At 47.5% G+C, this 27,275-nt stretch overlaps 1 protein-coding gene across 1 annotated transcript; it reads right to left on the bottom strand.

Moving 5' to 3' along the window:
* Positions 1-652: 652 nt before the first annotated feature.
* CBLC (Cbl proto-oncogene C) lies at positions 653-26,455 on the bottom strand. The gene is made up of 11 exons (XM_081922174.1): positions 25,666-26,455; positions 21,667-21,813; positions 20,017-20,173; positions 14,857-14,978; positions 11,581-11,718; positions 10,351-10,438; positions 9,495-9,626; positions 4,982-5,167; positions 4,745-4,876; positions 2,862-3,017; positions 653-1,866 (listed from the first exon to the last, which is right to left on the bottom strand). Exons 1-10 carry the CDS (start codon positions 25,998-26,000, stop codon positions 2,889-2,891), a joined length of 1,566 nt encoding a protein of 521 aa, XP_081778300.1. The 5' UTR covers positions 26,001-26,455; the 3' UTR covers positions 653-1,866; positions 2,862-2,888.
* Positions 26,456-27,275: the final 820 nt, after the last annotated feature.

The raw sequence follows: 27,275 nt of genomic DNA, 5'->3' as shown, positions 1-27,275 counted from the left end.
AGATCAAATGTATCCATTCTTAAGGAAATCAGCCCTGAATGGTCACTGGAAGGACAGATCGTGAAGCGGAGACTCCAATACTTTGGCCACCTCATGAGAAGAGAAGACTCCCTTGAAAAGACCCTGATGTTGGGAAAGATGGAGGGCACAAGAAGAAGGGGACGACAGAGGACGAGATGGTTGGACAGTGTTCTCGAAGCTGCCAGCATGAGTTTGACCAAAGGCAGTGGAAGACAGGAGTGCCTGGCGTGTCTGGACAGTAGCATCCCACATGTAATGTATACCTCATGGTGAAGGGCGGCCAATAAATCTGATAAATAAAAATAGTAAGAAAATCCCTGGTTCCGCCCAAAATCCCTGCATCCATCAGCACCCATAATAAACAATACAAAAAAAATCCTTCCAGTAGCACCTTAAAGACCAACTAAGTTAGTTCTTGGTATGAGCTTTCGCGTGCATGCACACTTCTTCAGATACACGTATATGTATCTGTGTATCTGAAGAAGTGTGCATGCACACGAAAGCTCATACCAAGAACTAACTTAGTTGGTCTTTAAGGTGCTACTGGAAGGCAATTTTTTTGTTTTGACTATGGCAGACCAACACGGCTACCTATCTGTAACCATAATAAACAATGCATGCTTTAAAAATCTGAAAGGAGACTCTGGTCGCTTCCAGGCGACCTGTTTATTACACTTTCATCCTGATTTGTTTGCACAAGGTTTGCAAGGAGGTTAGACAACATGTATATTTACCGAGTATACATTCTGATTGGTTTGAGGGGAGTTTGCACAACGTCAGGTCAAGCAATCGTCATCTCACACTTTACAAGGACATTTTCCCTATCATTTTCCTTATTGCAATAAAATCTGATTTTGGGGGAAGCAAATCTGCTGCAAAACAGCAGCCCAATCGTCTTTAGAAGTGCAAACTGAATTTGAGGGCATGAGAATGAACCCCACTTGGAAGCAGCAGTAGTCTGGAAATGCCCTAGAAGTGCGTGTGTGTGTGTGTGTGTGTACACAAGTTTGAACTTCAAGTTGTGGTATTCGCTGCCTCTATCACTTGAGTGTTGACACCACCTTGTGGATGTGGCTAACACAGCATCCATCCAACCAAGAAAAGGATCATGCACACACAGCTAGCTTGAAATGCTAACCAAAACTGACTCTTTACCCTCGTAACACAGGCCAGATTCAACCCTGGCCTCCGAAGGTCTGAAAAAAAATATATTGGACCCTTCCTTCTGAGTTTGCTCCCAAAAGGAAAAAACAAGGCATCAGAGCAATTTAGAAAAACCAGCAGCCTGCCAAACAATGACGCAACTAGGCAAGGAATGGGATGGGGCGATGACGGCATGGACACTGTCCAGTCAGAGCCCGCGGCATGAGCACCACTGCCATTCTCACAAGGAAAGAAGGAAGTTCTTGTGATGCATCAGAAGGGGCGGGAAACTGCTGTTTTCCAGCAACGATGCTTTGAGTGCTGAGTGATTTTCTGCTGGCAGGAGTGGCTGTCTGTGTGATGTGGTTTGCACAGGTTGTGCCGTTCTCCTGAGAAAACCGGTACCCATCTGAAAAGGCACCCAGGAGTCGCTGAAAAATACAGAGGACCCACTTGGCTCTGTCCTTCGTCCTCAGCAGGGGAAGTCCGTGCGGTTCAAGGCTGCGAGGCAAAGAGATGCAGAGGAGCAAACCTGTCTTTCCTCCTGGGAAAAACAGGGAGCAGCAGAGTGGGTGACAACCAGTGCGATAGAAAGTTCAGTTTTGTGTGGCTACTGCCCCCAACGGACGCAATCCAGGCTGGCGATGGGATGCCGGAGGCGGAGGGACAGCGGAGCAGATTGTGCGTTGTAGATGGCATCAGCTGTGCAAACACAAAAACGGGTTAGGCGACATCTAGCCTTCTGGCTGCTTCTGTTGGCTCTGGAGAGGGCGGAAGCTTTGGAGTCGGGTAAAGGAGGCACTGCCTGGCCAGGAGCCCCCTAGAGAGCCAGCGTGGCTTAGTGGTTAGAGTGTTGGACTAGGACCTGGGAGACCAGGGTTCAAATCCCCACGCAGCCATTATTATTAATTATTATTATTATTAGAATTTATATCCCGCCCTTTACCCGGGGGTCTCAGTCATGAAGCTCTGTTGGTGACCTCGGGCCAATGGCTATCTTAGCCCACCCTCACAGGGTTGTTGAGAGGATAAAAAGGCAGAAAAACCCCACATACCCTATCTCAGTGGTGTAGCGTGAAGGGGCTAGGAGGAGGCCCCGTGGCCCTGGGCACAGGATCTTTGGGGGGGGGGGGCACGAACCAGGCACACCCTGCAGAGATCCTTGTTGCACCCTGCCTGGCTCCGGCAGCTCATAGTCACTCTCTTTCAGCCTGACCAAGCTTACTGGGTTGTTGATGAGGGGCAAACGAAGGAAGCATTTTTAAAAATATATACTGAAAAACTGCAGTGGGGCTCTCCCACCCCCTCCTCCAAGCAGCTTGGGGGTGCGTTTCAGCTGCTGCACAACGATCCTGCGAGGTAGCTGAAGCCAGAAGATGGATGCCTACCCAAGGCCACCCATAGCTGGTTGGAACAGGTTCTGCTGAAGGACTCTGTGTAACTTATGAAGCTTGCATCCTTCCACCAACAGACATTGCTCCGATAGCAGAGAGGGCCTTTCAGATTTCTCCCTTCCCTCTTCCCCCCTTTCTCCTCCCACTGTCCTTTTTCATTCTGCTCTTCACTAGGTGGAGCTTTGATTCAGCACACGGGTCTCATATTCTCCTGTGATATTCATATGCCATCGGCCTACCCTTCCCTCCTCAGTCAATCAACTCCAGTCTCTGGTTGATTAATCTGCTGGCGATGTCTCTTACCTGTCTCTGCTGCCGTCTCAGCCACAATCAGCTCAGCTGCTGCTCCCCAGGAAACGGCGAAGTTGCCAGGGTGTCCCAGGGCGCTGCTGAAGGGGGGCTGCCCTGGGGGAGACTTGGCAAGGGGCGATGAAGCATCCAGTGGCCAGAGGAGGAGGCCTGGGCAGAGAGTCAAAGAGTTGGCATCAGCTGGCCGCCAATGATGTTTGGAACTCATGGGCAAGGCTGGATTTAGGTTTGATGAGGCTCTAAGCTACCGAAGGTAATGGGGCCCTTTATATGTCCAGCTGTCCTTTGCCAACAACAAATTGTCGCTGCTTTTGGTGTTGAATATATGCTCTATGGTAATTTATGGACCTAATAGGTATCTCAAGCCACTACCGAGGGCCTGCAAGTGATTGGCTAATTCCGGAATTCTCCTGTAGGCCAATCAGGTTGTGGATTCACTTCCATCTGGAGCTGGATTGGGTGGCTCCTACAGACCAATCATACTGCTGCATTGTTCTAGGACCAATCAGACTGCTGCATTTTGGATCCTATTCAACTCAGTACATAACAGTGGGTCACCATAAATGTGCAATCTGCAGGGGAGAAGAAGCAAGGGGGAGGGTGTGCTTAACCCGCCTCTCCCTGCTGCCTTGCCCCTGCAGTTTCCTGGCCTCTTCCTTCATATTCACAGAATGGTTATTGCTTCTGAGAGCCCCTGTTGGAGGGAAAGCACATTTTGGGGGGGAATGGTGGGTGGGGAAAGGGTAAACTCTCCCCTGCCTGGTGCTTCTTCACTGTAAATTGTTCCTCTCTGCCTCACAGAGGGGAAGCAGCAACTGGAGTCCTCTCTGCCATTTGACAGGCTCTGGGGTTGGATGGTACCCACCAAAGTCATTCAAGCAAAGCTCTGCAAAGGGGTCAGCAAACTTGGGCCTCGGGCCAGTGTCTCCAGTGCCGATTGTGCGGCAGACTGGAGGGTAGGGGAGTGTGTGCCCATACGCGTGTGCACACGCTATTTCTGGCGCACTTACGGGTCAGAGGAGCACCAGAAACAGCTTGTGCGCATGTGCACGGGCCTCCTCCGACCTGGATGTGCACCGGAAATAACGCTTGCACATGTGCAAATAATGTTTGCGCATGCGCACAAGCTATTTCTGGTGCTCCTCCGACCCGTAAGTGGGCAGCCGCACAGCACAGCGCCGGTAAGAGCGGGTGGGAGCAGTGGGCCACGGGCCAGATAAATGAGTCCCTCTGGCCTTATCCAGCCCACGGGCCTTAGTTTGGGGACCCCTGGTCCAGGACATCCTCTGCACCTCCCACTCCACACAAAACGCAAGAATAGCCTGCTGGATGAGACCACCCAGTCCAGCATCCCGTTCTCACAGTGGCCAAGCAGATAAGCTTCGGGGAACCCTCTAGTCCAGTGTTTCCCAGGCTTGGGTTGCCAGCTGTTTTCTGACTACAACTCCCATCATCCCTAGCTAGCGAGACCAGTCATCAGGGGTGATGGGAGTTGTAGTCCAAAAAAAGCAGCTGGAGGCCCGAGATTGGGAAACACTGAGCTAGCAGAATCCAAGCACCAGAGTCTTCTCCTGTGGTTTCCAGTGGTTTCAGAAGAATCTAAGGAAAAGCTTAAGGCCAGAAAACGTGGGGTTTGTTTCCTCCTTCGGCTTGCCTCCAGCGATGGAGGCAAGTGTATAGTCCTCATTGTTAGCAGCCCCCAATGGCCCTCTCTCCTCCATGAATGTGCCCCAATCGTCTTTTCAAACCATCCAAATTAGAGTTCCGCAGTTTAACTGTATGCACTGCGTAAAGGAAAATGCTCTTTTGCCTGGTGTTGAGAGAGAGAGAGAGAGAGAGAGAGAAAGAGCAAAACTTAAGAACTGGGTACCACTCACCTGGTAGTCGGGACTGGGTAGGGGGGTCTTCTTCTGCCTCTGCATGTTTAGCCGAGGTGGCACTGGTGGTTTAGCCGAGGTTTGCAACTCGGGGGTGGCGCACAGAGATGGGGCAGCATTTGCTGCCTGGAGCTGAGGGTTGGTGCAGAAGGGGAAGGGAAGAATTAATCCAGATCTTGCCCCATAAGCTGCACTGCCCACCCCACCCTGGCCGGTATTGCACCTTGTTCTACCGACCTCTTTCTCCTGGCGCATCATGGCCAGTTCCTGAAGCACCACCTCCACGTCTTCCAAATCCCCCTCGTCCCCCTCGTCCTCCAGGCTGGCACTGCTGTCTTCTTTGTAGCTGAAGGCGTCAATGAGGATGTCTTCGTGGCCCCAGATCTCCCGGCGACAGAAGGGGCAGGTATGAGCTTCGGAGAGCTAGGGGGCAGAGAAGGCTGCGTTAGAGTTTGCCAGGCTGCTGTCAAGGGCGGCTGTGTTCCCAAAAGGGGAGCTTGGAGGTGGAATCCTGCCCAGGTTCCTGTTAAAGGCGAATCTACATAATTCGCACACAGACCTCCCATGAAACAGGCCTTTTCTGAATTTTGCAGCCAAGTAACATGTACCAAAAATGCTGGGATAATGTGCATTTTTTAAATTGCATGTATTAATGAAAATATGGTGGAATTATAGGGTTGCGGAGTTGGAAGGGAGCTTAATAATAATAATAATAATAATAATAATAATAATAATAATAATAATTTTTATTTATACCCTGCCCATCTGGCTGAGTTTCCCCAGCCACTCTGGGTGGCTCCCAACAGAATTAATGATAATAATAATAAAAAGGCGATAAAACATCAGAATTAAAACTTCCTTAAACAGGGCTGCCTTCAGATGTCTTCTAAAAGTCAGATAGTTGTTGACATCTTATGGGGCAGGTGCCACCACCAAGAAGGCCCTCTGCCTGGTTTCCTGCAACCTCACTTCTCGCAGCGAGGAAACTGCCAGATAGCCCTCAGAGCTGGACCGCAGAGTCCAGGATGAATAATGGAGGTGGAGACGCTCCTTCAGGTATACTGGGCCAAGGCAGTTTAGGGCTTTAAAGGTCAGCACCAACACTTTGAATTGTGCACGGAAACGTACTGGGCCATCTAGCAAGAATCATAGCTAATGTCCCCAAAAATCCACATGATATTAAGGAAAGCTGCATTGTGAAAATGTGCATATTACGTAGAATTGCATACTAGCAAATTTGGAGAACTTCACATAAAACGCTGGTGAATTTTCATGAGGTTTTTTTGTTTTAAATAAAGCAGTCGCGAATTGGTATGGAAATGTGGGGAACAGGATTTAAGGCTGTAAAATTGAGAAACAGAGAGGAACCAATTTGGGCAGATTTGCCCCACCTTTGCCCAAAGAGGGGCAGTAACAGTTGCAGAAGAGAGTGCAGCAGCTGATGTGCTTTTGCAACACATGTGAAAGGCGTTAAGAACTGGGAACTTCAACAAAGTGTTGCTGCATGGAGCCCTGCTGTCCTGGATTCTAATCGTGCCATTCCATTCCCTCGGGTTGTAATTCCCCCACTGTCAAGTCAGCATTCCCTGGCTGCTGAGGCTACAGAGAGGCAGCATAGTGTAGTGGTTAGAGTTTCGGACTAGGACCTGGGAGGGACCAGGGTTCAAATCCCCACTTCGGCATGAAGCTCACTGGGTGACCACTGCCTATCTCAGCCCAACATACCTTGCAAGGTTGTTGTGGGGAATCAGATGAGGAGGGAGGCCTCAGTAATAATAATTTTATTATTTATACCCCGCCCATCTGGCTGGGTTCCCCTTGAGCTCCTTGGAAAAAGAGGTGGGGAAATATATGCAATAAATAAACAGTAAATACTGAGTAAGTACCGTGCCAACAAAGACCCTTATAGATAAAGCTATGGTTTTCCCAGTAGTGATGCATGGAAGTGAGAGCTGGACCATAAAGAAGGCTGATCGCCAAAGAATTGATGCTTTTGAATTCTGGTGCTGGAGGAGACTCTTGAGAGTCCCATGGACTGCAAGAAGATCAAACGTATCCATTCTGAAGGAAATCAGCCCTGAGTGGTCATTGGAAGGACAGATCCTGAAGCTGAGGCTCCAATACTTTGGCCACCTCATGAGAAGAGAAGACTCCCTGGAAAAGACCCTGATGTTGGGAAAGATGGAGGGCACAAGGAGAAGGGGACGACAGAGGACGAGATGGTTGGACAGTGTTCTCAAAGCTAGAAGCATGAGTTTGACCAAACTGCGGGAGGCAGTGGAAGACAGGAGGGCCTGGCGTGCTCTGGTCCAGGGGGTCACGAAGAGTCGGACACGACTAAACAACAACAAAATACTGAGCACGCTCAGTCTTCACTGGGTTGAGGTTTTTTTGAGTGTTTTCTCTCCTTTATGGTGTTTGTGGTTTGCGCTCGCTTTTATCACCCCTTGTGAGGCTAGGAGGCACCTAAGGGTTGTGGCTGTGTGGGAATTTGAACTACGCCGTCCCTCGTTTAAATCTGACTCCCTGACTGTAAGAGAGAGACACACGGTCTCTGAGTTTGTTGAAATACGATGGGCTGGAGAATTGGCTTATGCTGCCAAACGATAAGGAGCAGCTTATCTCCGAAATGTGCTGAGGAGAATTAAGAGAGCGAGAGGGATCCTAATGAACTGTCTCATGCAAATGGGCCATTAAGCCTGATGGAACTGATAAATCCAGATGCGTGGCGGATGAACTTGTCAACTCCCTGTACTGCCGTCTCCAGTCTCAAACGATTTTCTTAATGATTTATGGAAGCTTGATGAGCGGTCCGGGGGTTAGATTACAAACTCAGGGCCGTATTTCAAAATGGAGATACGTAGATAGCGATATAAAATGAATTAGACGCATTTAGAAATAGCAAACCAGGGATAGAGAACCTGAAGCTCTGCAGACGATGGTGGAGTACAGATCCCATCATCCCTGACCAGTGACCATGCTGGCTGGGGCTGATGGGAGTCAGAGTTTGGCCACGACTGGAGTTCGGCAAGTTCCCCATCCTTGTACAGCGGTACCTTGGTTCTCAAATGCCTTGGTACTCAAACAACTTGGAACCCATACACTACAAACCCGGAAGTAAGTGTTCCAGTTTGCGAACTTCTTTCAGAGTGTTACGCTTCCGATTTGAGTGTTACACTGAGTTCTGTGTCTTTCTGCTATTTATTTTGCATTTTTGTTTCTGCGGCCTTTTTTTTGTGACTGTGTGGAACCCAGTTCAGCTACTGATTGATGGGCTGTGTGACAGCAGTACACTGTTTATTGCTTTCATTTTATGGATCAATGGTCTCGTTAGAGAGCAAAATTCATGTTATATTGCTGTTTAAGGGTTATTTTTAAAAGTCTGGAATGGATTAATCCGTTTTGCATTACTTTCTATGGGAAAGTGCACCTTGGTTTTGGAACGCTTTGGTTCTGGAACGGACTTCCGGAATGGATGAAGTTTGAGAACCAAGGTACCACTGTACTGACTGGATGAACACTTAAGCAAGATGGAATCAGTATTATGGGCTGGCTGGAAGCAGAGGAATGGAGGGAGGAGCCAGCTCGGGATGTGACAGTTCATCTTGTGGAGCACATCAAGGAAAACAACAACAAGAGGCTCAGCCACACCGTCCAAACATATGCCACTTCAACAGTCATGGCTTCCTCCAAAGAATCTTGGGAACTGTAGTTTTCTTGTCACAGAATGACCTTGCCCTCTGACCAGTTTAACAGCCGGTCCCTCCTCCCAGGGGACTCTGGGAACTGTAGCTCTCGGAAGGGAATGGAGGCACAATTCCCATAGTGATATAATTTTTTAAGGTTTGTTAAGGGTGCTGAGAGGAGGCCCCTATTCGCCTGTTGTTGTTGTTTAGCGTGTCCGATTTGTCGTGACCCCCACGGACCAAAGCATGCCAGGCACTCCTGTCTTCCATTGTCTCCCACAGTTTGGTCAAGTTCATGTTAGTACTGTATTTTTCGCTCTATAAGACGCACCAGACCATAAGATGCACCTAGTTTTTGGAGGAGGAAAACAAGAAAAAAAATATTCTGAATCCCAGAAGCCAGAACAGCAAGAGGGATTGCTGCACAGCGATCCCTCTTGCTGTTCTGGCTTCAGCGAAAGCAACACAAAGCCTCTTCAGGGCAGCGGGAAGAAGGCTCCCCCTGCCCTGAAGAGGATTCGCACGGCTATCCCAGAAGCCAGAACAGCCAGAAGGATCGCTGCGCAGCAATCCCTCTTGCTGTTCTGGCTTCAGCGATAGCTGTGCAGCCTGCATTTGCTCCGTAAGACGCTCACACATTTCCCCTTACTTTTTAGGAGGGAAAAAGTGTGTCTTATAGAGTGAAAAACACGCTAGCTTCGAGAACACTGCCATATTCGTCTACAGAACTAAAATTCCCAGAGTCCCCTGGGGATAGGGACTGACTGTTAAACCACTCTGAGGAACTGTAGTTTCAGGAAGGGGAATAAGGGTCTCCACACAACCCTCAACACCTTTTACAAACTACAGCTCCCAAAATTCTTTGGAGGGAAGCCATGATTCTTAAAAATGGCATAATGCTTAATGTGGAATGGCATTAAGAGTGGCTGAGGGTCAAGGAAAGGGCGAGGAGACAGTAAGCTGGTAGTTCACAAGAGAAGCAGCTGCTTGCATAAGGCAGTGAGGACCAGCCAGGCAGGGTGAAAGGGCAGGGGCCTGGGAAAGGTCAGGGATCGGGCCCTCACCTGCCACGTGTTGAGGCAGCCCCGGCAGAGGAGATGGCCACAAGGCTGGATGCGGACATCCTTATCGTTCTCGGCGCAGATCTTGCAGAGCTGGAAGGTGGAGCCCACCTGGCAGTAGAGTTCAAACTGCTCCTGTGGGAAAAGAAGAAAGGGGCATGGGATGGCGACTTGAGAGAACGAGAGGCAGCGTGGCTTAATGGTTGGAGCACTGAACTCGGAGACCAATGTTCCAATCCTCACTGAACCCTGAAGCTGAGGTCGCTGCCTCTCAGCCTAAACTACCTCACAGGGTTGTTTGGAGGGTACATTTGGGAGAGGGGAAAGCTAGAGATAGGCATGCACTGTTTTCCACCAAAGGTCTGGTGAAACGCAATGGTTTTAACCTGCCATTTTAAATGTTAAAGAGGAAGAAAGTGGTGCCAGGTGGATATCTCCAGGGAGTGGTAGGCCACAAACAAGGTGTCAGTACCCAAAAGTCCCCTTATCCTGGGTGGATCTAAACACAGGAAACCCGCCCCCCGTGCTATACATAAGTCAGAAATTAGATCATTTTAACAAAAGATTTTTAAAAAACTCTATGGAAAATCACATTTTTAATTTTCCTGCTCTCTGGCGGCATCTGGTGTTGCATGTTGATAGCACATTCAAATTGCTGTTTCTTTACTATTGTAGCTGAGTCCCCAGGTGGGACCCACCTAGAAGCTGCAGATATGGGGGCTGGAAACCAGGCATTTGATGAAGGTGGACATGCACGAGTTTTTTATCCTGCTGTCCCCGCTGTCTCTCTACTTGGAGCACTTAATTTTAAAGTCTTAGCGGCCTGCTCAGGTTGGGAGAAGAGAACAAGGAGACTTACTTGCGAGACCTGGATTCGGTTTTGGGATGACACCTCCGTCAACTCGGCCAGATCCGGATTTGCATTTTTCCCGTCAGCATACAGATAGCTGCAGAAGGGGGATGGGATAGAAATTCAATCCCAGTCTAGCCTGAAGCTGAATCTAACAAATCCGCCCCTTCCCAAAAAAACACCATGTGAACCAAAACACAAAAATGTGTGCAGTGATCTGAATTTTGCTCTGCAGCATGCTCACCGAACTATGTTTGCAAATTTGCATATATGGGGGGGGGGAGTTTGCATAAAAAGGAATACACTTTGAGCTTCTTGGACGAAAGGTGGTATATAAATATAAAGAAATAATATAAATTGGACTAGTGTAATGCGCTCTATGTGGGGCTACCTCTGAAGGTGACCCGGAAACTACAACTAATCCAGAATGCGGCTACTAGACTGGTGACTGGGGGCGGCCGCCGAGACCACATAACACTGGTGCTGAAAGACCTACATTGGCTCCCAGTACGTTTCCAAGCACAATTCAAAGTGTTGGTGCTGACCTTTAAAGCCCTAAACGGCCTCCGTCCAGTATACCTGAAGGAGCGTCTCCAACCCCATCGTTCTGCCCGGACACTGAGGTCCAGCGCTGAGGGCCTTCTGGCAGTTCCCTCACCACGAGAAGCCAAGTTACAGGGAACCAGGCAGAGGGCCTTCTCGGTGGTGGCGCCCTCCCTGTGGAATGCCCTCCCACCAGATGTCAAAGAGAAAAACAACTACCAGACTTTTAGAAGACATCTGAAGGCAGCCTTGTTTAGGGGAGCTTTTAATGTTTAATGGATTATTGTATTTTAATATTCTGTTGAAAGCTGTCCAGAGCGGCTGGGGAAACCCAGCTAGATGGGCAGGGAATGAATGAATGAATGAATGAATGAATGAATGAATAAAAATACAGTGGTACCTCAGGTTAAGTACTTAATTTGTTCCGGAGGTCTGTTCTTAACCTGAATCTGTTCTTAACCTGAAGCACCACTTTAGCTAATGGGGCCTCCTGCTGCCGCCGTGCCGCCGGAGCACAATTTCTGTTCTCATCCTGAAGCAAAGTTCTTAACCTGAAGCACTATTTCTTTTTAGTGGAGTCTGTAACCTGAAGCATATGTAACCCGAGGTACCACTGTAATATGAAATTAGTAACAATAATAGAACACCCACAACTCCTGCCCCACAACATCCCCACTGCTAATCCCCATCACCTACAAGCCCTCCTTGCGTCCGTCAATCAGCGCCTGGAAGAGGGGCTTGTTCTGTGGGATGGTTTGCAAGATGCTCCCGTCTTCCGTCACGTAGCCGATGGCCCACTGGCCCAGCCGGGTGCAGCTCAGGCGGAAAATATAGCTGAGATGGAGAGAGACCCAGCGAGAGGTCAATAGCGTGGCAATACAGCAGTAAGAACTGGCGGCACAAACGGAATGGCAGTTGTCAAACTGGGGTGGAAGAGACCTGGAAGAGGGATGGCTTGGGGAGTTTCACAGAGGGAGGCGATTTAGAAGCATTTTTAGCTGGGAGCATTTAAGCAGTAGCTGGCGGGGGGGGGGGGGCGTTGGCTGGCATCTTCTAGGGGTCCTCAGAAAACTCCCTGATACCAAGTCAGAGCCTTTGTCCACCTAGCTCAGCGCTGCCCTAACTGTGCGGCAGAAGCTCTGCAGGACTTCTCTAGGGGGAAAGGAGCATGGCTCAGTGGTTAGGGCAACTGCCTTGCAGATTTCAGCATATGACACCGATCCTGGTCTGACCACACTGGCTGCCAATTAGTTTCCGGGCCCAATTCAAAGTGGTGGTTTTGACCTATAAAGCCTTAAATGGCTCAGGACCGCAATATCTCAAGGACCGCCTCTTTCCATATGAAACTATCCGGACCCTGGGATCATCTTCCGAGACCCTTCTTCATGTGCCATCTCCTTGAGAGGTCCGGAGGGTGGCAACACGAGAACGGGGCCTTCTCTGCAGTGGCTCCCCGTCTGTGGAATGCTCTTCCCAGGGAAGTTCACCTGGTGCCTTCATTTTATACCTTTAGGTGCCAGGCAAAAATGTTCCATTTTAACCAGGCCTTTGGCTGATCTGATTGACTTCCTATGCCCTTTTAAAATGTGGGTTTTTTGGGGGGGTGTTTTTATTTTGATTATATATTTTGGGGTTTTGTATTTTGATTTTGTTCTTTGAATTGCCCTGAGGACCTCTGGGTATAGGGCAGTATAATAATAATAATAATAATAATAATAATAATAATAATAATAATAATAATATGCCCCTGGATGAAATGCAAAACAGCCACTGCCAGTCAGTGTAGACAATGCTAGATGGACCAATGTTCCAATTTGATTTAATGAAATTTCCCTGTGTTCCAAGTAGTAGTCTACCTGGAGTTGCCACGAATTGAACCCGGGACTTTTGACATGCAAAGAAGGTGCTCTAACCACTGAGCAGCAAGGTCCTTGCTTTGGGTTGGACAGCCACACCTCCTCCTCCTTCCTTTACTCTCTGAAGGTGCCTCGGCTGTCGAGAGATTCCAGAGCAAGGCAGGATTTTAGATTTGGGCAATTAGAGCACATTTAGCTGTTTAGTCGTGTCCGACTCTTTGTGACCCCATGGACCAGAGCACGCCAGGCACTCCTGTCTTCCACTGCCTCCCGCAGTTTGGTCAAACTCATGCTGGGAGCTTCGAGAACACTGTCCAACCATCTCGTCCTCTGTCGTCCCCTTCTCCTTGTGCCCTCCATCTATTCCAACATCAGGGTCTTTTCCAGGGAGTCTTCTCTTCTCATGAGGTGGCCAAAGTATTGGAGTCTCAGCTTCAGGATCTGTCCTTCCAGTGAGCACTCAGGGCTGATTTCCTTAAGAATGGATAGGTCTGATCTTCTTGCACTCCATGGGACTCTCAAGAGTCTCCCCCATCACCATAATTCAAAAGCATCAATTCTTCGGCAATCAGCCTTCTTGATGGTCCAGCTCTCACTTCCATACATCACTACTGGGAAAACTGTCCATCTTGGGTGCCCTGCTCGGCATAGTTCATAGCTTCTCTGAGTTATTCAAGCCCCTTTGCCACGGCAAGGCAGGGATCCATGAAGGGGTAGAGCACATTAGATTTGGGCAATTAGAGCACATTTGGGCAATCTGTCGCCCCAATGCAATTAATCGACCACCACCAGTCCCCAAACCCCCAAAACAACACTGGACTTTTGAGGTTAGGAAAGCAACGAGAAAAATGGAGGATGAATGAACGATCAGCAGGAAATTGTGTAAATATCTCACAAATCCCACAAGGAGCCCAGGAATGCACACAATGTGGAGTTCTTCAAACCTTAAGTTGCATTTTCCTCGAGGTTCCATTGTATGTGACAGAAGTCAGCATTATCTTGAACCCCAAACCTCTTGTGTTTTCCAGCGTTCCTAAACAGTTAGCTTGGGAGCATACAGAGCCACAACTCCTGCATCTCCAACACTGCATCAGTGTTGCTCCTGCATCTCCTCTCCAGGGTGACCCCAGGAGCCCGTCCTCAATGGCCAACTCGTCTCCTTTCACTCCGATTGGTTCCAATCAGCACAAAGGGCAAGAAGACTTCTTAGTGACTGGATATCTCCCCCATTCATTCTGGCTGGGCGCCTCCAGGAAGCTAGAGGCAGGGACCCCACTGCAGAAGTGGAAAGGGGACTTTGGCCCTCCTGTGACCCCAGTCCACTACACCTCGGCCCACCAGCATATCAGGAAAGAATGCTGAAATATGTTGAAATATACATTTTTTTAAAAACCAGAAGCATTTTTACTTCTGGACATTAATAGGCAAGATGTTAAATTGTTTTTATATGCAACAACTGCGGCAAGAGTATTGTTAGCCCAGAAATGGAAACAAGAAGAAATTCCGACGAAAGAAGAATGGCAAACGATATTAATGGACTATGCAGAATTGGACAAAATGACAGGAAGGATTCGAAACCTGCGGGACCAGCGATTTACAGAAGATTGGAAGAAGCATATGAATTATTTGAAGAGCAAATGTAATCAACAAATCACGCTAGTAGGACTACAAGAAGTTTTGTAAGGAGAAATATACGAAGTGTTATAGAGTAGAAAAAGATAGAGATATTGGTTATGAGTTTGAAATGTAATAAGGGAGATAAGAAATGCATACTGAGAGATTAGATTGGGAAATATTCAGACAGGATTGATGGACGTCAAAAATTTGAATATTATGTAAAAGTATGTTTAATTACTGTTGAAAATGATATGTTTAAAAAACTAATAAAAAATTATACATAAAAAAGGAATGAATGCAGGAAAGACGCTCCTTATTGTATAACTGCCCCATAAACAAATCGGAACAAAGGCTTGAGAAAGAACGGAGCTGGTCTAACCTCCGCGTACACTTTGTGCAAGCGAACCAGAATAAAAACTGGAGGGTCCCTGAGAAAACCAGTTCTTAAGTGATGCAAGGAGGCCTCATTGTGTAGAACCACTCAAGGGAGCCATCTTACCTGCCGGGCTTGTTGGTGTAAGCCTGCAGGCGTGCTTTCACTTCGTCGTAGGTGAGGAAAGCCATGTACCCTGGGTGCGTGACTGCAAGGTACGTCCAGTTCTTGAGCAATGTCGGCCAAGGCTGCAGGGGAGGGAGCAGAGAGAGGCATCAGCAAGCGCCCAGGGAGCCGTTATAAATGTAAGAGAGGGAAGCAGAGAACCTGTTTCAGCCTGAGGGCCAAATCCAGGGGCCGCATGCCGTGGTGGGTGGGGCCATGGGCAAAGTGGGCAGAGCAACAGATGCAAATTTTCCCTTCCGGAGTAGGCTTACATCTACACACACATAGTCCTCCATCCGGGTATTATTAAGGGGGCATTTCCAGGCAGGCTGAAATATACTCGGAGTCGAGAGTGGATTTCATGCTTTTTATTTAGCTCATAGTGTGAGGAGGAATGAAAGTTTCCCCAGAATGTCTGCTTTATATACATTATTTACACAACGGGCTAATTGATTGGCTAATTCCGGGATTCTCCTGTAGGCCAATCAGGTCATGGATTCACTTCTACCTGGAGCTGGATTGGGTGGCTCCTGTGGACCAATCAGACTGCTGCATTCTGGAGCCTATTGTTCTAGCACCAATCAGACTGCTGCATTTTGGAACCTATTCAACTCAGTACATAACACAGGCAAAAGCACTCACAGAGGATGCAAAGCAGGGAGTGTGACCAGGGAGGAGGTGCAGCCTTGAAAGAGCCCTGAGGGCCAGAGAAAGAAGTCCGGAGGGCCACATTCCCTACCTCTGATATAAGAAAAGTCCTCCTATATCAGACCAAAGGTCTATCTAGTCCAGGGTTTCTCCAGGTGTTTTGGGACTACAACTCGCATCATACGGGACTGCCTCCTGGTAGGCCCCGCAGAGGATCTTAAGGTCCACAAATGACAACATTTTGGAGGTCCCAAGTCGCAAGGTGGTTAGATTGGTCTCAACTAGGACCAGGGCCTTTTCAGTACAGTGGTACCTCTGGTTAAGAACTTAATTCATTCCGGAGGTCCATTCTTAACCTGAAACTGTTCTTAACCTGAGGTACCACTTTAGCTAATGGGGCCTCCCGCTGCTGCAGCATGATTTCTGTTCTCATCCTGAAGCAAAGTTCTCAACCCGAGGTACTGTTTCTGGGTTAGCAGAGTCTGTAACCTGAACATAGCCGTCAACTTTTCCCTTTTCTTGCGAGAAATCCTATTTGGAATAAGGGAATTTCCCTTAAAAAAGGGGAAACGTTGACAGCTATGAACCTGAAGTGTCTGTAACCTGAGGCGTCTGTACCCCGAGGTACCACTGTACTGGCCCCTACTTGGGGAACGTTCTGTCACATAGACCAGGGCCCTGCGGGACTTGACATCTTTCTGCAGGGCCTGCAAGACAGAGCTGTTCCCCCTGGCCTTTGGTTTAGACTCAGTCTGACCCTTATGTTTCCCTACCCTTATGGTTTTGATCTATGGGCTACTTTTAAAATGAGGCTGCATTTTAAATTGCATTTTAACCTGTATTTTAAATTGGTTCCCCCTCCCCTATTGTGTTTTTACTGTAATTTTACTGGTGTTAGCTGCCCTGAGCCCGGCTCTGGCCGGGGAGAGCGGGGTATAAATAAAATTTATTATTATTATTATTATTATTATTATCCCTAGGACAATATTTCACTCAGTCCTGACACACATAATGATTTGCAGTACATTGCCAGGTCAAACATTATGAAACCGACATCACTTCAAATCGGTATTGGGCAATATATTGATATATCACCCAGCCTAAACTGCCATCGAGGGTTATAGTCTGGCACCTGCTACACCCCTGCCCACTGACAAGGGCTCTATGAAATGACATGAGGAACCGAAAGCTGCAATAGCCTGACCACACAGCCCTAATAATGACTTTTTTATTTGTAAGCCGCCCATCTGGCTGGGTTAGCCCAGCCGCTCTGGGCAGCTTCCAACAAAATATAAAAACACAGTAAGACATACACCAAACATTAAAAACTTCCCAATACAGGGCTGCCTTAAGATGTCTTCTAAAAGTTATATACCATTAGTTATTTATCTCCTTGAGATCTGAAGGAAGTGTGTTCCACAGGGCGGGTGCCACTACTGAGAAGGCCCCCTGCCTGGTTTCCTGTTAACTTCGCTACTCACAGGGAGGGAACCGCCAGAAGGCCCTCGGAGCTGGACCTCAGTTAACAAAAACTTGTGCCACATTCACACCATCCATTTAAAGCGCTATGATACCACTTTAACTGTCATGGCTTCCCCCAAAGAATTCTGGGAGCTGTGTCGTATTAAGTGTGCTGAGAGTTGTTAGGGGGGAAATACGTATTCGCCTCCCAGAAGTACAATTCCCAGAGTTCCTTTGGAAGTGGGATTGACTGTTAAAATACTGTGGAAATTATAGCTCTGTGAGGGGAATATGGGGGTCTCCTCACAGCTCTCGGCCCTTTTAACACAGGGCTTGAGCCTTGCCATCTCAGAATGTAGGATAAGTTGGAGTTCTTGTTATTAAATATACCAAGAAAAAAGAACACCAAGAACCCAGGCCAATGTAAGTTTTAATAGTGGGAGTGGTCCCTACTCACAAATCAATAGTCAATAGTAACAAAACTCTAATTATCCCTAATTCTGTAACGAATTATTGTGTTATACATATCTTTATGAGTTGAGTTTGTAATCTCTGTTAGAGTTTGTAACCTCTATTTGAGTTTGTAATCCTTGTCAGAATACAGTGGTGCCCTGCAAGACGAACGCCTCGCAAGACGGAAAACCCGCTAGACGAAAGGGTTTTCCGTTTTGGAGGTGCTTCGCAAAACGAATTTCCCTATGGGCTTGCTTCGCAAGACGCAAATGTCTTGCGAGTTCCTGCGGGGGTTTTTCCCTTTCCACCCCCCTTTTTCTGAGCAGCTAAGCCGCTTATCAGCTGATCCGCTAAGCTGATAAGCCGCTAAAAGCCGCTAAACTGCTAATAGCGCTAATCCGCTAAGCTGTCAATGGGCTTGCTTCGCAAGACGAAAAAACCGCTATACGAAGAGCCTCACGGAACAGATTAATTCCGTCTTGCGAGGCACCACTGTACATACTTTTGAATGGATTATTTTCTGTTACCATTGACTATTGATTTGTGAGTAGGGACCACTCCCACTACTGAAACTTACTGAGTTCTTGGTGTGCTTTTTCCTTGCCATCTCAGAATGTAGGACGCAGTATTTGGAAGGCAGGGCGAAGTGACTTGCAGGAAGCTTTCGGCGAGAGCTTTGCAAATGGGTCAGAGGGCTGCCGGCTCCCCCTGACAAACAACCGGCTGCCTCCTTCACGACATCCGTCCCCCCCCTTCCTCCACACCCCTCCATGGAAGATCTTTGTCTTGTGTGCACCGTTTGCGTTTTTCGCGCCTCTTGCAAGGAGAGCTGCTGACCACAGGGCAGGATGTGGGTGGTGTGCGTCCATCGCTCACACAAGGCTGCCATGCGTGGGTGGTAGCAGAGGGGGGTCAGCAGAGGTGGGCGAGGAGCCAAAGTTTCCATCTCTTGGCTCGGTTTAATTTCGCAAAGGTGCAGGGAGGAAATGCGTTCTGGGTTTTTTTAAAGCAAAAACACCTCCCCTCACTGAACATATAAAGACCACAGGCAACACAACAGAATGCGTGTGCCATATTCCCTCTAATAGCAAACTTGGGGGGGGGTTGCATGACAACGGGAAATGGAGATAAAATAGGACCACCAAGAGCAGTTTCCATAAAATTAGCCCTGCCGTTCCTCTGATTCATATAATCAGCCCCCATTTTCCGTGTTTGCACCCCCTATATTCCTATTCTGGGTTTTTAAAATATATATATACAGTGGTACCTCAGGTTAAGTACTTAATTCATTCTGGAGGTCCGTTCTTAACCTGAAACCGTTCTTAACCTGAAGCACCACTTTAGCTAATGGGGCTTCCCTCTGCTGCCGTGCCGCCGGAGCACGATTTCTGTTCTTATCCTGAAGCAAAGTTCTTAACCTGAAGCACTATTTCTGGGTTAGCAGAGTCTGTAACCTGAAGCGTATGTAACCTGAAGCGTATGAAACCCGAGGTACCACTGTACCATTATATTATTGTCTTCTTGGTTTTATGTTGTATTTTTGTTTTAAATATTTTTTTTTGTTTCACTATCGTACACCATTTGGAGTTTTGTTTTGTTTTTAAATGCTAAGCAGTTTGTAAATGCTTTAAAACAAATACATTTCGGTGCCCAAGTATTCCGACATTGCTTATTTTGAATGTGAGGAGTCAAAGCAGAGCAAAACGTTTCATTTTCAGCATTAAACTTCCTCCCCTCTGTCTATTCTGGAGGGATAACAGATATCAGATAACAGATATGTTAAGAGTGTTTGTTTTTATTTCATAGACTTTCTATTATATCAAAAGCCTGGAATGTATTACTGCTGTCCACGCCCTCCACACCCAATTCTTTGTCCCTGCTTCGATATTTTGCAAAATGACCTGCACCTGAGAGTGGATGGCAGGCCAAGAATGGCCCATAGAAGGAAGAAGTCACAGCCAAAGAAGATAAAGAAGATCGGTAAAATAATCTAGTGAACTATTCAGGACATATTAGACAATATGAAACCCAAAAGGACATTGGTTTTTTTTCCTTTCTTTCTTTTTAAACAAGGGAAATGTTTAAAGCATAACCTTGTGAGCTTTGTGTTTAGGTTTTTACATTAGTCAAACTTTTAAAAGTCACTTGTAATAAAATGAACAAGGTTTAATAATTAGATTATTAAGAATATAAGATTTTAAGGATATGCATGAATAAGATAAAATAATAATAAATAATAAATAAATGGAACCAGGAGGGGGAATGGAGGGAAGTCAATTAAGATGTATGGTTGAAATTGTTAATTGTGAATATTATTATTGTTTTTATTTTTGGAAAATTAATAAAATGTTATAAAGAAAGATATTTCGCAAAATGATGATTCCGTTTTGCGTTTGATTTTGTATTTTGCTAAAACAGTAAATCAATATAAAATAAACAGATTTCCGTTTCCCCTCCCCAAGTATTCCGATTTTGCTCCTTTTGAAGGTGAAGAGGGAAAGACGTTTCGTTTTCAGGGTTAAAACCAACTCCAAGGTCCCACCAACTCCCCAGGTGTACCTGAAAGAGGCGGGTGAAAATGTCAAACTCAAATACGGAGATGTGCCCATTGCAGGTGAGGTCGATGGTGGATCTCAGGGCTAAGGCCATTGGGCCGGGATCCACAGGGTGGACCCGATCGAGTCCTTCCCGAAATTCAGACCAGGATACGAGGCTCCTGCAGAGAAATGAAAGGGTGAGGCCAAATTCAGAGTAAGGAGGGTCACTGGCCAATTGGAACATGCCCAGACGAGGGCAACCAGGGATAGCAAGAGAATGAATGAAACGCCAATCATTCGAAATACTACGAGGTCACTTTCGCTAGACATGGCTTCCCCCAAAGAATTATGGGAGCCACGGACTGTGAAGGGAGCTACAATCCCCAGAGTGGTTTAGCATTCAATCTCTCCTCACAAGGAAACTCTGGGAACTGTAGGTCTGTGAGAGGAACCGGGGTTCTCCTAAAACAGCGGTTCTCAACCTCTGGGTCCCCAGATGTTGTTGGACTACAACTCCCATCATTCCTGAGCTCTGGCCTTTCCAGCTAGGGATGATGGGAGTTGTAGCCAAACAACACCTGGGGACCCACAGGTTGAGAAAGGCTCAAAACTCTTACCTACTTGCACTTTGACATGCTTTCGAACTGCTAGGTTGGCAGGAGCTGGGGCTGAGCAATGGGAGCTCACCCCGTCATGGGGATTTGAACCGCCAACCTTCTGATCGGCAAGTCCCAGGCTCTGTGGTTTAACCCACAGCGCCACCCGCGTCCCAGTATATTAATAGTGAAATAATAGTCTATTAATAGTGAAATAGTTATTAAGCTCTAACTTAAAATGACTTTTATTCATAACAAACTCATTGGCATTTGGCAATAACAAAAGTTCCTTTAGAAACACAATTTACAAAGACTTACAATCTAGTCTCCAGAAACTTGCTATAACATGTAATAATAATAGGTGTAATATATGATGCAAACTACTAATAAATATAAATAGCAGAACGTAGGCACCCTATATATAGAAATGAGCAAACCAGTGATATTTTAGGGATGAAGCGAGCAGGCGGGATGCATGACTTACATCCTAGGAGCCTACGCAACACAAAAATGTTGCTGTATGTAGGTTTTATTTTATTTGTTTTTTTATATTATATTTTGAAAATGTACATCCAGGTTTTTTCCCCTTTAATTTTTTTGGGCCACCCCAAGAGAGTGGGGCCCTAAGCTATAGCTTGTTTAGCTTATACGGGTGGCACTGTGGGTTAAACCACAGAGCCTAGGATTTGCCGATCAGAAGGTCAGCGGTTCGAATCCCCGTGACGGGGTGTGCTCCCGTTGCTCGGTCCCTGCTCCATGCCAACCTAGCAGTTCGAAAGCACGTCAAAGTGCAAGTAGATAAATAGGTACCACTCTGGCGGGAAGGTAAACGGCATTTCCGTGCGCTGCTCTGGTTCGCCAGAAGCGGCTTAGTCATGCCGGCCACATGACCCGGAAGCTGTACGCCGGCTCCCTCAGCCAATAAAGCAAGATGAGTGCCGGAACCCCAGAGTTGGCTACGGCTGGACCTAATGGTCAGGGGTCCCTTTACCTTTTTAAATCTGGCACTGGTGTGTTGAAGTAGAAAGAGTAGGATGTTTGTACCAAGCCTGAGCAACCCGCAGGGAGGGTCCTACCTTGATCCCCACGTCTCCCTCCAGAAGGTCTGGGCCTCGGGCTTGCTGAGCTGGTAGGTGCTGCCGCGGTCTTGCCCGTCGGGGAACAAAGCCTGCAGTTCGGCCAACATGTGGCTAAAGATCAGGGACAGCTTGGTGAGATTCCTCCTGCAGCAAGAGAAGGGGAAATGGGGAAGGCCAACCAATCAGCCAGTCAATCAATCAATCACACACAACTGGCCTTAGCTGTAGGCACAAATGATAATCATTTACCAGCGGTGCCCGGGGAGGCAATTTTTACAAGCACACACAACACATCGAAGTATCGGTACAGCGGGTGTGAAATATAATGCCATTTCCTGCTTCTCACAATACAGTGGTACCTCTGGTTAAGAACTTAATTCGTTCTGGAGGTCCGTTCATAACCTGAAACTGTTCTTAACCTGAGGTACCACTTTCGCTAATGGGGCCTCCCGCTGCTGCCACACGATTTCTGTTCTCAGCCTGAAGCAAAGTTCTTAACCCGAGGTACTATTTCTGGGTTAACGGAGTCTTTAACCTGAAGCGTCTGTAACCTGAGGTACCACTGTAATTTACAGTATCTGAAATAAATGTTGGCGGTTGTGGGCTCTCCTTCACTGGAGGTTTTTAAGCAGAGGCTGGATGGCCACCTCTCATGCATACTTCAGTCGATATTCCTAGATGACCCTCGGGATCCCTTCCCGCTCTGTAGTTCTATGATTCCAGTTGCCCCCCTTTGACTCATAGTCTTGAAGCCGTTTAGAAATACGCCATTCATAAAAACCACACCGTGCAGTAATCAGCCTCATCTTGCTAATAATAGAATTCAACAGCACGGGCTTTGAACGAATTTCCCTTCAGGTTTCATGACAGCAAAGCTTCACCTGTTGGATTTCAACTGTGCCTCTGTCAAAGCCCCGGCCAGGACAGAAGGAGCAACCTTGCAGTCAGGCATAGGGCTTGTTTTTTTGCGTGGGACAGGGGGGAAATGTGGGAAAATATATGGGTTGTCGTTTAACAACAGCAGAACAGGCAGAAATATAACAGGTGAAACGCTTTCCTCTTCGATGCCTCTTGGGGCTTGTGCATTAGGTATATGTTGCAGTGGGAAGGGCTGGGTGAGTGGCTTCAGCGGGGTCCAAACAGGGTTGCTGAACCGCCAGAAAAAATCCAGGCCTGGCCTGCTCCTGTTCCTTTAACAGCAGGCTGCCATGAGGGAATGAGACAAAGGGACATTATCTGCAGATTGCTGTAGATCAAAAGGCTGCAGCTCATGGGTTCAAAAGGCAGCAAGAAACTTTTATTCATAAGGTCCAATTGTGGCCTTATAAAACAGGAGGGGAGAGGCCCTGGTTACTAAGCAACCGGCTGATAAATGAGGAAACAGAGCTCAATGAGGCCGCAGGTGGATGGGTGGGGGGGGAAATGGCCAACTCTCTTTTCTTTCACCTGCTCCTGTGCTGCTATCAGTCCCGTGATCTGCACACCTTAGCATGAAATGATTCCCTGACGAATTTTGCAGTCAAGTTGTTAAACCAGGCGGAGGCTGTACACTTCTGAAAGCACACTTCTGAAACGAATCATGGGAACTGTAGCTCATCTCCCACAAAAAACTACAGTTCCCAGCACCCTTAAGAAAGCGCAGTTCCCAGATTCTTTGGTTGTGTGTGTGAAAATTTAAATGTACGCAGCCCGCCACCCCCCCAATTCACCACCCTAGTTGCCATTTCTGCCACAGCATCTAAATTAAAATTCGCCAGCGCCCCTCTTGGAGGGAGGATTTTTAAAAAATGCAGCTCCCCTTTAATGATTGGGTTGAAGATATGTACAAAAACTCACTATGCATGAACAAGTTGTGTGCAAACGTAGGCATGCCATGAACAAATTTAACGATATTTGGATTTCGTTTTTATAAATACCATAAGGTCTGGTTAACTACAATAAGAATTTCCCCTCTTTTTTTTTTTGGTAATGTACACAATATTTGTTGTTGTCCTGCTTTGTTTTCTACATGGGTACTATTTCTTGTTTCTTCTTTTTTGTGTCTTACTTTACCCAATTTTGTACTTTTCTTAAATAAAACAAAAAAACACCGCTCCTCCACCCCTCTTGCATATAAGGCTCATAGGTCCAAGATTTTCTTCTGTTCTGCCTTCTCAGGATTTACAGGCACAGTCCAGATTCTCCTGATCTGGTGTTAAAAAATGCCTTCCATGTAGGCACAGAATTGTGCCCTCTCTCCTCGCCCTGGTTGCAATGTTTCAAAGCCTAAAAGAGCCCCAGGGACTAAATGATATTGATCTACTCCAGCTTTCGAGGTGTACTTGATTTTAAACTAACCACAGCCTTTATTGCAACTTTTAATCCAGGACTTTCACACCTGAGATGTGTACTTTCAAGGCCCACCCTATTCCTGTGATTGCAATCTGCTTTAAGCGTTTTTAATTTTAAATTGCTGTATCCACCTGGGAGCTGCTGGTGAAGGGAAGGTAATAAATGCAATAATTATTACTAGCAAAAATGATAATTCCCCGTGTTTTACCACGGCAGAAACTCTGTTTCCCTTAACAGCTGCCGTGTGGCAGGCAGAAATCCAACAGATGCAGCTTTTTCTTGAACTTGTGCTGCTCGGAAAAACTGCCCTGGTCATATTGTTTAGTTGAATATGAGAATTGTAGAGTTGGAAGGGACCACGAGGGTCATCTAGTCCAACCCCAAGCAATGCAGGAATCTTTCGCCCAGTGTCCCACAACCCTGAGATTAAGAGTCTCATCCTTTACCTATAGAGCCACAGCCAGGTTGTTATTTCATAGGGTTTTTGCCATGAAAGAAGCTGGCAATAGAAACAGTGTTGCCTTATCCCAGAGCACCAGCAGGGTTGCTAGTTTGTAAAACTCCTTCTGGCCAGAAACCTGGGCTTTAGCCAGGCAGAAACCTAACAGGTGTAGCCTTCCACCAGCATGCTTGCAACCTGGGAAGGAAGGGAGGCGAAAAGCGTGCCCTTGCACCTAAATCTGGGGGAGCCACTGGGGTGATCTCTAGATGTTGCTGAATGACAGCCGCCGCCATCCCTAACCATTGGGCATGCTGGCTGGTGCTGATGGGAGCTGCAGTTCAGAAATGCCAGATTAATCCATACTTTGGGGTGGTGGTCTTCAGCTTTGTCAAATTGGAGGGACCCCACAGCACTAACTATTTCCCCAAAATGTGTGCTATTCTGTCAGAAAACAGAAATAATGAACTTTTGCATTTGGAAGCTCACAAGCCGGCTGAAACATAATTGTGCAGTACCATACCCTCCAAGCTTTCTCTGATGAAAACAGGGACATCCTATTCAACAACAACAACAACAACAGCAACAACAGCAACATTTATACTCTGCCCCGGCCGCTCTGGGTGGCTTCCAACATATATAAAAACATAACAAAACATTAAAAAAAACCTACCCTATACAGTTCTGCCTTGAGGTGTCTTCTAAAAGTTGTATATTTAATTATCTCCTTTCCTGGGGGGGGTCCCATAACTTCATACCCTCCAACATTTCTCCAATGAAAATAGGGACGTCCTAAGGAAAAGTGGGGCATTCTGGGATCAAATCAGAAACCGGGACATCTTCTCTAAATCTGGGATTGTCCCTGGAAAATAGGGACACTTGGAAAGCCTGCAGTATTTGAAAACTTAGCTGATTGTAGTTTTAGAGACCCTGCATAATCGGAGGCCCTAAAGCATCACAGAGTTTCGCTCGCTGGCAAATCCAGCACTGGCGACCACCCTTGTCCCAGAAAATGGGGGCAGCCTAGCAAGATGTTGCAGAACCTAGGATAGTTCTGTTGTTGGCAGAGCGTGAGACTCTCGTGAGCCCCACGTTGAGCAAAAATCCCTGCATTGCAGGGGGTTGGGCGAGATGAGGCTTGTGGTCCCTTCCAAAGCTACGAGTCTATGATTCTACGATTTGCCCTCTTTAACGTGCAAAGATTTGACCCATTTCTTGAGGTTTACCTGGCAGCCGAGCCCTCCTGGAAGATCTGTTCCTTCTCCCTCTTGAAGAGCCTGGTGGCTTGCTTGATCTTCTCTAGCAAGTTGGCGAGGAAGACCCGAAAGTAGGTTTCTTCCCAGAGCTGGGCCAAACCTGCCCCGTAGTGTTCCCGAACAAGCCTCAGGTGTTGGTGCGTCTGGGGCAGGAGGTAGGGCAGGTGAGGAGGGCTGTTGCGGAGTCCCAGGCGAGGCTGCCCCACCAGGTGCTGCAGCTTCGCCAAGCCCTGCAGAGCTTTCTCTAGGGTGCGGTGGGCCGAAATCCAGCGAGGCAGCCGGGACGGGACGGGAAGCGTCTCCATGGCAGTCGAGGGGAGGAAAGGAATCGGAGAAAGGCGAGGCCCAGCCTTTGCCGGAGTTCCCCGGTGCCAGCCTGGGAGCCAGGCTAGCAGGTTTCTGAGCGGGCACTGGCTTGCGTCACCCAGAAAGCAGGGAGGAGGGAGGAAAGGTAGAGAAATAAAGAGAGCCAAAGAGCAGGGCTGAGACGTGGAGGGGAGGAAAAAACCTCTGACAAACCCCTGAAAAGGAAACAACAAACAGCGCCGGAGAGCGAGCGAGGCCTTGACAACACACCACAGGGCTGGCCACAACACATGGGGGAGAGTTTTGCAGCAGGAGTGGACAAGCTGATGCCTGCGCCAAGCAGCCTTGTTCGTCTGCCTCAGGGCATCGCACACTCACCCTCAGCACCCCACACACACGCAAAAGTGCTCCGGTTATTCACCTCCCGCTGCCTCTGAATATTGTGCACTGGGTGTGTTGCGCAGGCCGCAGCAGGGGTGTGGCAGCTCTCTCTCTCCCCCCCCAGGGCCGCATTTGCTCCCGCGCAAGCCTCCAAGGGCCGCGTGCGTACCCTCTGACATTTCTCCGATGGAAATAAGGGATGTCCCTGAGAGGAAACGCAACACGAAAAGTGAATAATCGGAATGGGCAATACTTCAAGAACACCTTAAAAACTACTCGAGTACAGTGGCACCTCGGGTTAAGTACTTAATTCGTTCTGGAGGTCTGTTCTTAACCTGAAACTGTTCTTAACCTGAAGCACCACTTAGCTAATGAGGCCTCCTGCTGCTGCCGCGCTGCCGGAGCACGATTTCCGTTCTCATCCTGAAGCAAAGTTCTTAACCTGAAGCACTATTTCTGGGTGAGCGGAGTCTGTAACCTGAAGCGTATGTAACTCGAGGTACCACTGTAATGTAAATCTCCTGGCAGACGCAGAATGGATCTTGAAAACGGAGAAAAGATAAAGCAAAATTTGTATACAAAAAATATAGGAAAGTAGAATAATGAAAATGAAATGCGTATAGATGAACAAATTACAAAACAAAGCAATAAATGTTTACGTTGTGTTTATGTTGGGTTTGTATATACCGTATGTAATTTTTTGTATTGTATGTACAGTGGTACCTCGGGTTACAGACGCTTCAGGTTACAAACGCTTCAGGTTACAGACTCCGCTAACCCAGAAATAGTACCTTGGGTTAAGAACTTTGCTTCAGGATGAGAACAGAAATCACACGGCGGCGGCAGGAGGCCCCATTAGGTAAAGTGGTACCTCAGGTTAAGAACAGTTTCAG

This window comes from Podarcis melisellensis (genome assembly GCF_964234715.1).
Source record: "Podarcis melisellensis genome assembly, chromosome: 8".
NCBI lineage: Eukaryota > Metazoa > Chordata > Lepidosauria > Squamata > Lacertidae > Podarcis > Podarcis melisellensis.
Note: the sequence above shows the minus strand (reverse complement) of the source record. Positions and strands in the feature narration are given on the sequence as shown.